At 38.0% G+C, this 15,503-nt stretch overlaps 1 protein-coding gene across 2 annotated transcripts; it reads right to left on the bottom strand.

Annotated features, from left to right (window-relative positions):
• Positions 1-505: 505 nt before the first annotated feature.
• On the bottom strand, positions 506-15,396 carry LOC124398756 (N-fatty-acyl-amino acid synthase/hydrolase PM20D1.2-like). 2 transcript variants are annotated; one of them, XM_046869080.1, is made up of 13 exons: positions 14,709-15,396; positions 13,180-13,266; positions 12,830-13,065; positions 12,639-12,725; positions 12,245-12,378; positions 10,399-10,518; positions 9,410-9,485; positions 9,260-9,321; positions 9,059-9,137; positions 8,903-8,974; positions 8,196-8,361; positions 7,842-7,941; positions 506-1,192 (listed from the first exon to the last, which is right to left on the bottom strand). In XM_046869080.1, the coding sequence occupies exons 1-13, from the start codon at positions 14,926-14,928 to the stop codon at positions 1,063-1,065; spliced, it is 1,569 nt and encodes a 522-aa protein (XP_046725036.1). In that variant the 5' UTR covers positions 14,929-15,396; the 3' UTR covers positions 506-1,062. The 2 variants fall into 2 exon arrangements, with proteins under 2 accessions (XP_046725036.1, XP_046725037.1); XM_046869081.1 differs by lacking the exon at positions 14,709-15,396 and adding an exon at positions 14,266-14,312.
• Positions 15,397-15,503: the final 107 nt, after the last annotated feature.

Consider the following 15,503-nt stretch of genomic DNA (forward strand, 5'->3'; position numbering starts at 1 on the left):
ATCAGGATGTTGTATAACAAATGAAAAAATTAACACATTTGTCCACACACAAATTAACCACACCACCACATTAGAAAAAGGCATCTCTCCAGCATGGTGAATAATCTCTATACAGATTCAGGCTGTATATTCAGACAAAAGTATGTGGACACCTGACGCAAATTGTTGCCATGAGTTTGAAAGCACCCAATTGTATAGAATGCCTTTGCATTCTGAAGCATTACAGTTTGCATTGGAACGATGAGGCCCAAATACAGTTCCGGCAATCACAATGCCCCGGTGCATAAAAAAACAAGGTCCATCTAGACATGGTTTGCAACTGTTAAACTGAAGTAACTTCAGTGATCTTCATTACTGCCCTTGTGGCTGAATGGGCAATTCCCCAAAGCCATTACTGATAAACTAATGGAAAGCCTTCCCAGAAGAGTTGTGGATATTATAACAGCATCTGGAGTAAGCTGTTCACCCGAACATATGCGTTCAGGTGCCCAAAAACATTTGGATATACAGTGTAAACATTTTCTTTGTATTAGCAATACTTTTAGCAGCACAGTATATCTGCAAATACACAGCACTTACAGTACTTGTTCCTATGAAGTTGTTATTTGCCATCATTCACATTTATTTTGATGAAAAAAAATTATATGGGAATCAGTAATGTAAACACAATGACAACATAAAACAGCCCTGCTATTGTAATTTATAAACCATTTCCAACTGATCCCTTCATCTAAAATGTATCCTAATGACTGAAGATCAATTGCCACGTTTTCCTATTTTTATTACCACTATATGATCATAGTATAAGTTTATCAAATTTAGTCCTGACTACAGATACTAAAACATCATTTGGATGCAACATTCCTGTCTACCTCACAATTCATATTACAATTATCCCTGAGATCAGCTGCTCCTGATTAAAGTGCTCAAAAATACAAAAATCAAGACAAACTAGGGAATCATTCCTATGCTGTGAACTGCCTTGTCTGACAAAATATCGTCATGTTCTGATCGTGATGTTCTGAAACTCAAGGGGTCTGAAACACACTTTACCAGAATAAATCACAGATCATGTTGGCTGGTGTGTGCAGGTGGTAGGTTTCTGATGTCACAGTTCTGGATGAGCCGAAAATAAAAAAGCACAAGCTCCTCGTAGTTCTTTGAAGAGATCCTTTCGTTGATGCCATGGAATCTAAACACGGGTATAAGAAAGAGAAAGAGACATATAGCTGTCGATCAGCAGATAAAGGCTACAGTGGCCTGGAGAGATTTTAAAAGAACTACGTTTGAGTAGGTATACTGTACATACAAGAACCTGTGCAGTGTTGTTGTATAGCATGTTAACTGCTTAACATAATGTGACTACGTATTCAAAGCACCGCACCACAGCAAGACAATAAACCCTAAATATTCTGGCCAGAACAGCTCAGAAGGACATGTTCAAATTTAGTTCAACTTAGCACCTCTCAAGCTACCATTCCCATTTCATTTTGCACTTCTCAACAATTATAGCAATTTATCCCAAAGGTAAGTTACATTTTTTTCTCTCATATAAAAAGATGCCATCTCAGACCTTTTCTCCATTTGTGTTATTACTGTCTTAGATGCATCTCTCATTAGACATTGAAGGTGTAATATATTAGTGTGTTTAAATTAAGGATTTGTAAAGAGCAGCCCATTCACACAAAAAAATTTATAATATGTACATACATACAGCTGTACACAGTCACCACAAATAAATCCTACACATTCAATATTATTGCCAAACACTCATTTGCATACAGACACACCCTCAATCCCCCTCATGTGGTAAACAACTTCACAACTTCGTCGCCTACAATGAAGTAAAGATCATTTAGTGTGAAGTGAAAGCAATGCAAAAAAAGCTTAATTTGCCACTTTTACAAAAAGTTTTCTAAACAATGAGTGACTTTTCTTATTAATTCTAATTTTTTGCACTTTTCCGCTTTTGGGTTTTGGTAATGTATTCCAGTGTGAGCAACATAACTAAAGCTAGGATTCATTATTCAGTGTCATTATTCAACTCGTAGTTAGTAGGAAAAATGCCAGTATTCATTTAAATGTGTCTGCAGCTAAAAACCTTTGAATAGAGACCAACAAAATTTTCTTAAAGTCCCAACATAGAGCTTCCAGTGTTGATGAAATCACACTCCATCCACAAAGCTGCATGAGCTAAATCTTTTTACAAGCTATAATCCCAATTAATCTTTAAAAGTTCCTTTTATATGGTTTGCGCACCAAATGTCTTTACTATGCTGATAGTAAATTCAGCTGATTCAACATAATAATATTACAATGCTGATTTTCTAACATGGGTACAGTGTTGTGTGGAGATATATGCACAAGCAAATATTTAATTTCAAAATCATCTCAATAATTCCATTTATAGTGCAAAACAGTTGCTACTTAAAAAAAAAAAATTGCATTCTAAATACATTAAAAAAATATATATTTTGCAAAAAAATAATGAAAGGTCTTGACACTGTTGGTTGATATTAAAACCACATTAAATGTCTTCACATGAAAGGAATGCCTCTAAATATAGAGACTTCAAATACTTGTGAATATTAAATCGAGGCATGGGTTTAACCAATAGAGTTCACTGCCACAGACAACTTATCTTTGGACCTTGTGACATGGGCTAAGTGCCAGCATTGTTCAAGCCGACATATTCCACATAATCAACCTTATTTTCTCCTTAAAATTTTAGATTATCTAAGTTTAAACATTTTATATGTTTTCCATGTTCTATTGTGAATAAAATATGGGCTTATGAGACTTGCAAATCATTGCATGCTGTTTTTATTTACATTTTACACAGTTCCTTTTAGGGTTGGGCAAAGCTACATCAAAATGTATTAACCTTAACTGTATCAAAATAAACTACAAAATACAGCAGCCAGATTATATATCAAGAATAACGACTGCATTTTTGAATTTTAAAAAATACAAAAAAATACAAGGGAGCATGAAATTTCTTTGCAAACCTTCCATTAATTGGCGTATTTGATCAGTTCCTTCACCTTTACACTGACTCAGTTGATTAAGTAAACAATGTTTGATAGCAACAGCTTTTCTCTGTCTGAGCAATAAATCTTACATATGCAACCAGTAAACAGATCAAATATTCACATGCATATTCCCTGTGATCTCCCAGATGAAGGTTAGTTTTAAAGTAACCAACAGTTTAATATTTAACAGTTTGCGAACGACTTGTGATTGTACCCTAATTCAGTTACTTGGCGTTTGGTAAAGAAGGGCTACTTTACATCAGCAATACAGACTCAATGACAAATACAGTTGTGTTCAAAATTATTCAACCCCCACTGAAATTTATTGTTTTGGTCGGTTTGACATTGATTATGATCATTCAGTCATCCTGCTTACAATTAAATCAAAGAGGCACGTGTAGGTCAGACAAATACAACATAACATTTATAATGAAATAACCACAAATGTCTTTTCTGAGCTCACATCATTATCAGTTTTATTCAACCCCCAAGTGACATTCAATCTTAGTACTTAGTACAACATCCTTTTACAGTTTTAAACGTGAAGCATAGCTTGACACAAGTGTCTTGCAGCGATCTACGGGTATCTTCGCCCATTCATCATGGGCAAAAGCCTCCAGTTCAGTCACATTCTTAGGCTTGCGCACTGCAACTGCTTTCTTTAAGTCCCACCAGAGGTTCTCAATCGGATTTAAGTCTGGTGACTGCGATGGCCACTTCAAAATGTTCCAGCCTTTAATCTGCAACCATGCTCTAGTGGACTTGGAGGTATGCTTGGGATCATTGTCCTGTTGAAAGGTCCAACGTCTTCCAAGCCTCAGGTTTGTGACGGACTGCATCACATTGTCATCCAATATCTCCTGGTACTGAAGAGAATTCATGGTACCTTGCACACGCTGAAGCTTCCCAGTACCTGCAGAAGCAAAACAGCCCCAAAGCATGATTGACCCCCCGCCATGCTTCACAGTAGGCAAGGTGTTCTTTTCTTCATAGGCCTTGTTCTTCCTCCTCCAAACATAGCGTTGATCCATGGGCCCAAACAGTTCTAATTTTGTTTCATCAGTCCACAGAACACTATCCCAAAACTTCTGTGGTTTGTCCACATGACTTTTGGCATACTGCAGTCGACTCTTCTTATTCTTTGGGGACAGCAAGGGGGTGCGCCTGGGAGTTCTGGCATGGAGGCCTTCATTACGCAGGGTGCGCCGTATTGTCTGAGCAGAAACTTCAGTACCCACATCTGACAAATCTTTTCTCAGTTCCTCAGCAGTCACACGGGGACTTTTCTCCACTCTACGCTTCAGGTAGCGCACAGCAGTCGAAGTCAGCATCTTCTTTCTGCCACGACCAGGTAGCGTTTCAACAGTGCCCTTTGCCTTGAATTTGCGAATGATGCTTCCTATGGTGTCTCTTGGTATGTTTAACATCTTTGCAATCTTCTTATAGCCATTGCCCTTCCTGTGAAGAGTAATCACCTGTTCTCTTGTCTTCCTGGACCATTCTCTTGACCTCACCATGTTTGTAACCACACCAGTAAATGTCTAGAAGGAGCTGAGTATCACAGTCATTTTAAAGCTGCCTAATTGGTGCTTATTAGGCTTTATTGCTGCTCCCTGATATCCACAGGTGTTTTCAATACCTGATTGAAAACACTTCATTGAACCTCTGTTCTTCAGAGTGGTAGTCTTTAAGGGGTTGAATAATTATGTCAATGAAGAATTCACAAAAGAAACATTTACTACTGTATTACAAAACTAATTGATGTCATTTTAGTTGCATATGGTTCTTTAAGAAGTCCTTGTAGGATTTCATTCTGAATACAATTACAAATGTACACTTAATTCCCTAAAACCATTTACAGCATTGGGGGTTGAATAATTTTGAACACAACTGTATGTCATTCCTAAGAAGACAACTGATGACACCCGAGTTCATAGCAACTAGTGTCTAAATAATCAATCATTTGATTGTTAATTATAAACATAATATATTGTGTGTCAGACAGTCATTCATGCAACGGAATGTAAAATCATGATCCTACTAAACAGCTACTTCAGTAAGGGTACAATATTCACCAATTAAATACACTCTATTACCAGAAGTATATACTCAAATACTGCCTATCCCTGGTTCATTTTATATGGTTTGAGCACCAAATGACTTTCTTTTCACTTATGCCAATAGCAAATTTAACTGATTAAACATCATATTACACTGCTGTTATTTTTAACATGAGTTCAGTGGAGTGAGGAAATATATGAACAAGCAACTTTTATGAAATCTCGCTCAGTGCACACATACATGCATATGCACAGCTGATAAATGAAATCGTAAATAAATCGCATTATTCCATATATAGTACAAAACAGTTGCTACCTTTTACAATTACTTATTTAACTGCCTTCTAAAAACATTTTAAAATATATCTTTTGCATGAAAAAAATGAAAGGCTTTAACACTGATATTAAAAACCAACGTCTTCACATGAAAGGAATGCCACTAAATATGGAGACTCCGAATACTTGCCAGCATTATTTAAGCCTACATATTCCACGACTATTTATACTTCACAAAACTTTGAAGAATGTTGCAGTTAGGCAGTTTTTGTGCACATTGCTGAATGATTTGTCACTCACTATCAGGAAAGAAATGCAAATGCTGACTCACTAACATGAAAGGAGTACATGTTTATTAAGATCTTTAAATAGCAAATCCAATAAGTGAATGTTTTCATTTTGTTTGATCCAATACATCTGGCCCAGTCCAGAATCTATACTGCTTCAGTATAGATAATTTATCTATACTGAATAAAACCTGGCCCATGTGTACACATGGCCACATACAGTACATTATCATTCAGCTTTCTAAATAACATCTGTTTATTAATTCTACTCATAATGTATGTTCAGGGACAGTCCTTGATTGCAGCTGTCTTACCCTTCACTTACTTATACAAGTAATGTTAGTGACTCTTCTGTCCTCCCTGTTTACTGATTTATCAATTCCAAGAAACATGGGACAGGAGAACAGAGCGCTGATAAGAAACAGAATGGTCCCTCTCCTCTTTAATCCAGAGGATGTGGTGTCCAATGTTTTCCAAAAAGTTTAAATTAAAATTTTGATTTGTTTGAACACAAAACATTTTCACTCTGCTTCAGTACATTTTAAATGAGCTCTGGCCCAGAGAAGATTAAAGCCTTTTTGGATAATGCTCACGCCGCCTTCTTTGCATGGTAGAGATTTAACCTGCATTTAAGGTTGACATTGCAAACTGTGTTCACAGACAATGATATCTGGAAGTAAAAATGAGTCCATGCAGTGATTTCCATGACATAATCAAGACGATGTAAGCCTGGAGATCACGAGGATTCAATATAAATTTTCACCCTTGTCCAGATTTCTAAAGATTCTTTGAAACATTTGATGATATTATGTACCGTATTTTCCGTACTATTAGCCGCTACTTTTTTCCCCACGTTTTGAACCCCGCGGCTTATTTATGAATTTTTCCTGGGTTTTTCCCGGTTTCACAAACTTCAATTAAAAAAACTGAGCCCCATAACATTAGACCAAAGAAATTTCTGAACGGAAAAAAAAAAAAAAAACACGCACCTCACCTGTGTTCTGAACTGCACAGCATCGGGAGAAAAAACTTTTTTTTCTTTTAACGCACGACGATGCCAAAAGATAAACTAGAAATAGTTGTGAAAGGAAGGAGGAAGACAGTGAACAATGACTTTCTTGGTAGGCTACTGTTTAGATACAAGCTGTTGTAACGTGTTGAGTCTGGGTGAAGGGAGAGCTCACTAACTCCAGTTGCAACAGAAATCATAAGCACAGAAAGGTTTCCAAAACTCGTGCTTTTTTATTTTTCTTGGCAACAGCGTTACGGGTTAGTCAAAGAAACTTAGAAATGAGCATCAGAAAATAATAGGGACATATTCCTCGGTCTTGCACACATGCAGTAATAGCGGACAAATGCGGCAGCAGCCTATTCCCAAAATGCTGCTCTGCTCTTAAAGGAGCCACAACATATTTCCCCCGTTACACCATGTAACAGACACTGTCTTTCGTTAAAGCCTGTGTAAAGTTCATTAGTTTCAGTGTAGACAGGCTTATAGACAGGTGTGGCTTATTTGTGTTTAAAATAAAAATCTTTGTCAAATTCAGTGGGTGGGGCTTATATATGGGTGCACTTTATAGTCCGGAAATTACGGTACGTTAAATGATAAGGTATTCAACTGTTTTTATGTTGATGTTATTCTGAAATTGTTCCACAACACAGTCTTTCACTGATTGCTAAAGCTCTGCCCATCTTTACTTCTGAGAGATTCTGCCTCTCTAAGATACACTATTTATACTCAATCACCTTACCGACCTGGTTGCAAAATGTTTCTCCAACTGTTTAATCTTAATAACACTTGCATTCTCTTGACTTTTGTTGCCCCGTCCCAACTTTTTTAAGACATGTTGCGGCAATCAAATTCAAAATTACCTTAGTTTTTTTTTTTTTTTTTTTTTTAAATGGTGCATTTTAAACATTTGATATGTATTCTATGTTCTATTGTGAATAAAATGTGTGAGATTTGCAAACCATTGCATTTTTTTTAATTCACGGTTTACACAGTGTACCAACTTTTTTTGGACCTGTGGTTGTAAAAACTGCAGAAGCATGTACTTGGTGTTCAGGGTATATTAAAGCAGGTCTCACAAGAGGACAACAGAATAGGTTTAAACCCTTAGTGTCACCCCTAACATTAGACACAACACTAACAGCATTAAATCCTGCCATTAAAAGAAAAAACCTACCTCTGTGGGTCACCTGGTTTGAACCAGGTTGGGGCAAAGCGATAAATGTCCTTGGTCAGCGGGGTGTAATGACGGCTATCTGTGTTGCCCACACAGATGCCTGCAAAGCAACAGAGCGGAGAGGAAAAGCAAAGATTAACCATGTTTTAGTTAAAATGACCCAGTGAAATTTCCCTCAAACACTCCCTAAACATTTACCCAACACTTCCCTTAAAATTACAATATTAAACTTTGTGTTCAGCTAGTACTGGTCAATCTAATCATCAATATATGGGTTTTCCCCTGAAAGCACACATGGTGAGGTATAGATATAAAGCAGGTTTCATCAGCTAAATACAATAAAATAAAATTCACCTGGAGCAACAGTGACCTCAGGAAACATGTCCAACACCGTCTTCTTAATAACCTGATACCCAAACGACTGCTCATCATAGGAACTGATGGGCAGGGGGTCGAAGCCATTAATCAGGTCTATTTTAACACGATCATCTGAAATAGTGGATTTAATCAAGTCCAGTACCTACAATAGAATATAATGAATGGGGGTTAGGTGCCACTCAGATGAGTATGGTTTCCTTTTTGGGTCTGGTTCCTCTCAAGGTTACTTCTTCATAAAAGATTCTTTATCTCGGGAGCTTTACTTGCCACTGTCGCCACTGGCTTGAACATTAGGGACAAATTTATAGACACTAAAATTTTACATTTACAGAGATAATAACCTCTTTATCTGCGTAAAGCTGCATTCGGCTAATGTCCATTGTTAAAAATCGCTATACAAAAAAATTAATAAATAAAAAACTTAATTGAATTTAAAAGATTTGAAGAGGCAAAAAAAATTAAAAAACATGGAAGGAGATATTTTTAGTTGTCAAATTGTCTGCTATGCATGTGTTAAATTTAATGTTCATCAACCTGCACCATGATAGCTACCTTTAAATAGCAGAAAGTAAATAAACATTTAGGAAATTTACTTCACAACCTGTTTAAAAGCTGATGCCATAACAATACCATAAAGCATTCACAGTAGTCTACATCTCCACTACAACAGTATAATCTCTGACCTCTTGCAATGTTTGTGCAGAGTGGATGCGCAGGTTCACAACAGCCTCGGCATGTGACGGGAGGACGTTGGACTGTCGGTGGTAAGGGCAAAGAGGTGCATTTACTTGAATGATTAATCTGTGTTTGTATTATAAAAGGAAATAATAGTATTCTACCTTCACACCAGAATTGAACATGGTGACTGCAGTGGTTGTCCGCACAAATGCGTTCATTTCAGGCCTTCTTTCCATTACCCTGGAAATAAACTCCTGTTTAGGTCATGTGCATAAATGCAGCCAGTTGGATTTAATCTTAAAACTATTATAGACTATTTTTCTGCATGTAATAATACTACTACTATGCAAAATATTAATGACCTGCTCATCAAGGGGCTGAAAAGCCACAAATTGGACATGATGAATCTGATAGGCAGGCCAAACTGCAACAAAAATCACAGAGGATTATTCGAATGCATTTACGTTGCCTTACTGTTTTACAGCATTTGGATTTTCTCTTTTTAAATTTACCTTATGTGCAAGGTGTTCAAAAGTGCTTCCCTCAGGACCAGAGCCAAACAATCTAGGCATCGGGTAGTCCTCCAACCTGCACATAGAATAGCACAAGAATGCAGTATGTTATTGTTTCCTGTTTACAAATGTAACTAATATAGTTATATGTGTCAGCTTTCTTTCCCAAAACAAATCAGTAGTATACAATATAGCATCTGCAAGAATTTGGACACAACTCCATATGTGAAAGAGAACTGAAAACCCAATTGCTATGGAAATTAAAAGTGCAACCGTTGTGCATCAATAAACGTTATTGCTTAAAAACATATCTCTGTAGGGAGCATTCCTCTCACCTCCCAAATACATGCTGTGCTATGCAAAATCCCTCCACCCCCCTGAACAAATGAATACACCATCCATGCTCTATTATGCTCAGAACAGAATGACGCGGTTCCAGAAGAAGAAACAATGAACATACTTTCAAAGAACAATTTCATGCATTTCTTTAGTCAGAGACATTTCTAAAGTTACAACTATATATGTAGTTAATGTAACTAATCATATCAGAACTTTTCAAAGGAAGAATATATGTAACTTTAGTGTATCATTATTAATCAGTATCATTTTTAAGCAGTGTTTGCAATGCCATTCGCTCACACGTTTCTCACTGAGACGTTTATAATTAGATTAGAATCATTAAGGATTTGAATTAGCAACACATTTTTTTAGACATCTTTTATTCAGGCAAACCTGTTGAAATCCCTGTCTGAGATAATTACACAAATGTTAAAGGTGGATAAATCCTGAAATTCCTGTGATGCAAAAGTACCTTTGTAGGTTTTTTGTGTTAGTGGATTGGTCCAATTTATTTAAATTGATAGAATAAAGAAAACAAGTGTTGACAAGATAATAAATCAAGTGTAGGCATCAAATGAAATAAATGTGAAAAATTAAGAATAACAAAATATACATGTATTATACTAGCAGGTTGTGTAGTTTCATTTCACCTTGTGACTGCAGCAGCCAGGATGCCAATGCTGCTCTGTTTGGTAGGCATAGATGAATGACCTGGCTTCATACTGACACTCAGCTTCACTGTGGCATGCCCTTTCTCACTGATACCTATCCTACAATATACACATACAAATGAGATAAAACACAAACAGATTTGAAAAGAACATTTGATATGGTACTGCACAGGAACTATTGGCACTCTTGGTAAAGTATACATTTGGAAACCAATTGTTGGAGTTTTCTGGCTGCATAACAGTCCTGGGTATTTTTTGTTGTATATTTTGTATATTTTTCATGATCAGGCAAATGTTTTGAGTTAGTGAAAGGTCTGGAGTCCAGGCAGGCTAGTTCTACTCTTTTACTACAAACTGACTTCTACTACTATTTCCAGACTCTACCCAGACTCTTCTACTACCAAGCCATGGTGTTTTAATAAATGCACAATGTGGATTAGCATTTTCTTGCTAAAATATGCAAGGTCTTTCCTAAAAAAAAAAGAAGATCTTCATCTGGATGGAAGCATAAGTTTCTCTTAAACCTGTACAGTATATACCTCTCAGCATTGTTGGTGCCTTTCCACATTTGAAAGATGCCCATTCTATAGGCACTAATGCACCCCCATACCATCAAGATAACTGATAAGTCGGATGGTCCCTCTTCTCTTTAGCACAAACTCTTTAGTGCTCATGGACAATGATCTCTGGAGGTTTTTGTTGAGGCCAACAAATTGAAAATTCTCTCCAAAATAATATTTTTCTTCAAATGTAACAATTACTTACATTTGATATTTTTTTCTGTGTTCAACTCTAAATAAAATGTGGGTTTATGAGAATTGCAAATCATTGCATGCTGTTCTTTTATTTATTTTACACATTTTTGAGAGGTTGAATATCTGGCCTGGACTCATACCATCTGGCCATCCAATTCTCCTGACCTAAACTCATTGTTGGTGGATACTAAGGGATCTAGGTAGATACTTTAATGGGTTGTGTGCTCAGATTCAATATTTTTCTATTGTCAAATCATATCTAGCATGATAATCCTATCAGAGTACTGTTAGCACAGAGGGCAATACTTGACAGGTCTTCTTCTTCTTCTTTCAGCTGCTCCCATTAGGGGTCGGCACAGCGAATCATCCGTCTCCATACTATTTGGTCCTCTACATCTGCCTCTTTCAAACCAACTACCTGCATGTTTTCTCTCACCACATCCATAAACCTCCTCCTTGTTCTTCCTCTTTTCCTCCACCTCCTGTTTTTTACTCAGTGACACTGTCTCTAATCCATACAACATCGCAGGTCTCACCACAGTCCTATAAACTTTCCCTTTCACTCTTGCAGATACTCTTCTATCACAAATCACTCCTGTCACTCTTCTCCACCCACGCCACCCTGCCTGCACTCTTTTCTTTAATTCTCTAACACACTCTCCATTACTTGCACTGTTGACCCCAGGTACCTAAACTCATCCACATTCTCCACCTCTTCTCTTTTCACCACTGAAAACAGGAAAGGGCTCAGAGCCCATCCTTGATGCAATCCCACCTCGACCTTGAACCAGTCTGTCATTCCTACTACACACTTTAATGCGGTCACACTGTCCTCATACATGTCCTGCATCACCCTCACATAGGTCTCTGCCATACCTGACATCCTCATACTATAAGCAATACTTGACAGGTATTTTTTTCATGTGTCTTATTGGGGGAGTAGGATCATTCATTAACCACAGAGACATTTCACTTAACCTTTTTATCCATCTTTACCCAGGGTGCCACCAATTCAGGAGCTGAGTGTATATGAGACCATAAAGTAAAAAGACTCATTTAAAGGATCTCACAGTGCAGCTGGTCCATTCAGACCACTTATAATGCCATCCAGTACTGCAAGGCCTTCATCAACAAGAAACTGTAGCTTCACCCCACGATTCTTCAGCAGTTTGACTATATTTAGTGCTCCACCATAACCACTGACCTGCACAGACACAAGAGGATGTCAAGAATGTAAACATTTTATTCTACTTACTTTAAAACTCGACCTTTTAATTATTATAATTATAGTTTTTAATAATACTAATAAAGCTTTCCAATATAGTTCTGACTCATACTCTCGTGTGTAGATAAACATGTAGAAATAATAGTTTAGTGCTATGAAAGCAAATGGAATAATGTAGGTCAGAGATATTGTCTGTAAAAGAAGGGATTGGTACATGATCAGTAATGTACATGTCTAACCTCCTCATCATGACCCAGGCCAATGTAGAACCCTCTCCGTGGTACATATCCTCGCTCCAACAAGTACTCTAGAGCTTGAAGAATCCCCTTCACATGCACATGTAATCATATTCAGGAGCAGTTTGCATAGACAAATGTAATATTGTTTTAACCAACAAAAAGAAATTGCTGCCTCTCTAGGCCTACCATACCATGACAGACTGTTTATTGTCGAGGGTCCCTCGCCCATAAATGAATCCATTCAGCTCTTTGGCTGAGAAGGGCGGCACCTCCCACCCGTCAGTCTCATTGGCTGGCACTACGTCAATGTGCGCCAACAGCATGTAGGGCACCAGCTTAGGATCGCTGCCTGACACTGTGAACAGGTGGCTATAGTTCCCAACCACCTCATGCTTAACTAGAGTGGATGAGAAGATTGTTGGAAAGACTGAAAGAGAAAAGTAGATAAAAGTCAACTTTTATAACAAATTTCGAATGGCTGTTAACTTTTAGCGAATTATGTTTGGTCTGGCGATGTCTCAGAATCATAAAAATGTCTAACCTCTTTTTAGAAGACGGTTAAACTCTTGAAGAGCGCTTGTGTTCTGGTGAGACTCCGAGAACGACACAGTGGGAATACGAATTGCCTCTAGTAAAAAGGAACAGAGGAAAAAATGGCTTAGGACCGCAGTATGCATGAAGACTTTTGCGTCTTAGCGCGCATACACTTCAACAAAGATGGAACTGTACTGAATGAACATTTGGTGCCACCCAGATGAAGATGGATTCCCTTTTGAGTCGGATTCCTCTAAAGGATTCTTCCTTACACCATCTTAGGAGGTTTTTCCTTACCACAGTCACCACTTGCAAGCTCATTAGGGCAAAACCTATAAGGAACAAACTTACAGGCACTAAATGTATACATTTTGACTTTATAACCTCTTTATCTCTGTAAAGCTGCTTTGGGACAACATCTATTTTTAAAAGCACTATACAAATAAAACTGAACTGAAATGTATCCTGGGGCCTAAGAAGAAGACAAGAAAGCACCCTGAATGCGACACCAATTTATCAAATAAAAAAAGTGGCCTTCAACTCATTTGCATTTTTTTTGCTTGCCAGTCAAGCACACCAACATCATGGTCATTTCAACAACTTTTGGTGCTTTTGGCACTGTGAGCAGGTGCTGAGTCCTACTGGAAAATGAAATCAGCATCTCCATAAAGCTCTAGAGCTGAAGCACGAAGTGCTCTAAAACATCCTGGTAGACGGCTGTGCTGTCCTTGGACTTGATAAAACACAGTGGACCAACACCAGCAGATGACACAATTCCCCAAACCACCACTGACTGTGCAAACTTTACACTGGACCTCAAGCAACTTGGATTCTGTGCCCCTCCTCTCTTCCTCCAGACTCTGGGACCTTGATTTTTAAATGAATTGCAAATTTTCTTTCATCTGAAAAGACGACTTTGGCTCACTGAGCAACAGTCCAGTCCTTTTTTTTCCCCTTTGTCCAGGTAAGACACCTCTGACGTTGTCTCTGGTTCAGGGGTGGCTTGACACAGGGAATGCATCAGTTGTAGCACATGAATATGTCTGTGCGTGGAGGTCACAGGCTTCTTTAGCGAGGACCTTTTGTGTCTTACCCATCATGTGCTCAATGATCGTCTTCTTGAAAAACTGTCAAGTCAGCAGTCTTCCCCAATGATTGTGAAGCCAAACCAGACTGAGACACCATTTAAAGGTTCAGAAAACCTTTGCAGGTGTTTCGATTTAATGAGCTCATTAGAGTGTGAGTGTGTAAGCCCTTCAAAGTCTGCAACCCCCCATGTCTCCAGGACATAATGACAGCTACCTTAAGAAATCTGTGAATCCATTGTGCACCTGGTCCAGACCTGATATTCTGAGTTTGCAAAATCTGTTATTTTTCAGTTGATAGTTTCCTGGTTTTATTTGATGCACAGGCTTAATGAGTCTGTTCGACACGTGGGCAAATCAGCATTGTATTTTTGTGATAAAATAAGAAAATTACACTCCTACAGAGTGCATCAGTGCCATATAACTCAACTCCAGACTTCAACCAGGTTACCTTTGAAATGTGTGAGCAGGTTCTCCCTCTGCTCGGGGTTTATAGCAGGCGATATGCGTGTTGTTTTCTCCCACTGTGCAAGCTGAAGTCCTGCATTTACCTCTAACGTAAAAGTCCTTGTTGTGGCCGCGAGAAATAAAACAAGCAGCGTTATCAATAGACCAAACACCACCACTTTCACAAATCTGATCATATTCGGCGGAGTGCTGCGTCCTGTCATTTTCACTCCAAGGGTATAAACGGATCAATCGGGGTTGCCAGGTCCGCGCCACCAAACTCAGACTACTAGAACTTTATCACGAACATAAATCACGTTTATTACTAAATATCATGGGTTGCACGTTGAAGGCATTTGCAATGTAAAAAAAATTATTTAACACAACTAGAAAAATGGCACAACATAAAGACATTGTACAGCTTACAGAAGACCGTATAGCACTCCCAGGCTGCTTTTAATTTTATAAACTTTTAGAGGAAGGACAAATTGTCAACGTTTAAAAAGTGAGAAAATGACACCCAGCCCTCTCCCGTACTACATTAATGTAGTCTAACTAACGTCACCTGTTTAAACACATACATTTACTATACGAATTCGCCATGTTGTAAATACCGCGGACCTGGCAACACAGCTGTTATTTGAACAGACGCGAAAACCACAACGGTGCCACCTGCTGCTGTGGAAGAAAACTGCATGGGGAGAAATGGCATATTTTAAAATCAAGCTAATACAGTAAAGTTTGAAAGTTCTTATAAAAAGCAAGTATTGTAAGTAAGTTTGAACTCCTCACACATTAA

This window comes from Silurus meridionalis, chromosome 16 (assembly GCF_014805685.1).
Source record: "Silurus meridionalis isolate SWU-2019-XX chromosome 16, ASM1480568v1, whole genome shotgun sequence".
In the NCBI taxonomy this organism is placed as follows: Eukaryota; Metazoa; Chordata; class Actinopteri; order Siluriformes; family Siluridae; genus Silurus; species Silurus meridionalis.

What these genes read in the sequence shown, in the direction of transcription:
- LOC124398756 (XM_046869080.1), bottom strand. Translation starts at nt 14,928, where the DNA reads ATGACAGGACGCAGCACTCCGCCGAATATGATCAGATTTGTGAAAGTG. An exon ending in CTGGCTGCTGCAGTCACAAG is followed by an intron (nt 9,486 to 10,398) that starts GTGAAATGAAAC and finishes TTCTATGTGCAG; the next exon opens with GTTGGAGGACTACCCGATGC. An exon ending in CTGCACAAACATTGCAAGAG is followed by an intron (nt 8,362 to 8,902) that starts GTCAGAGATTAT and finishes ATTCTATTGTAG; the next exon opens with GTACTGGACTTGATTAAATC.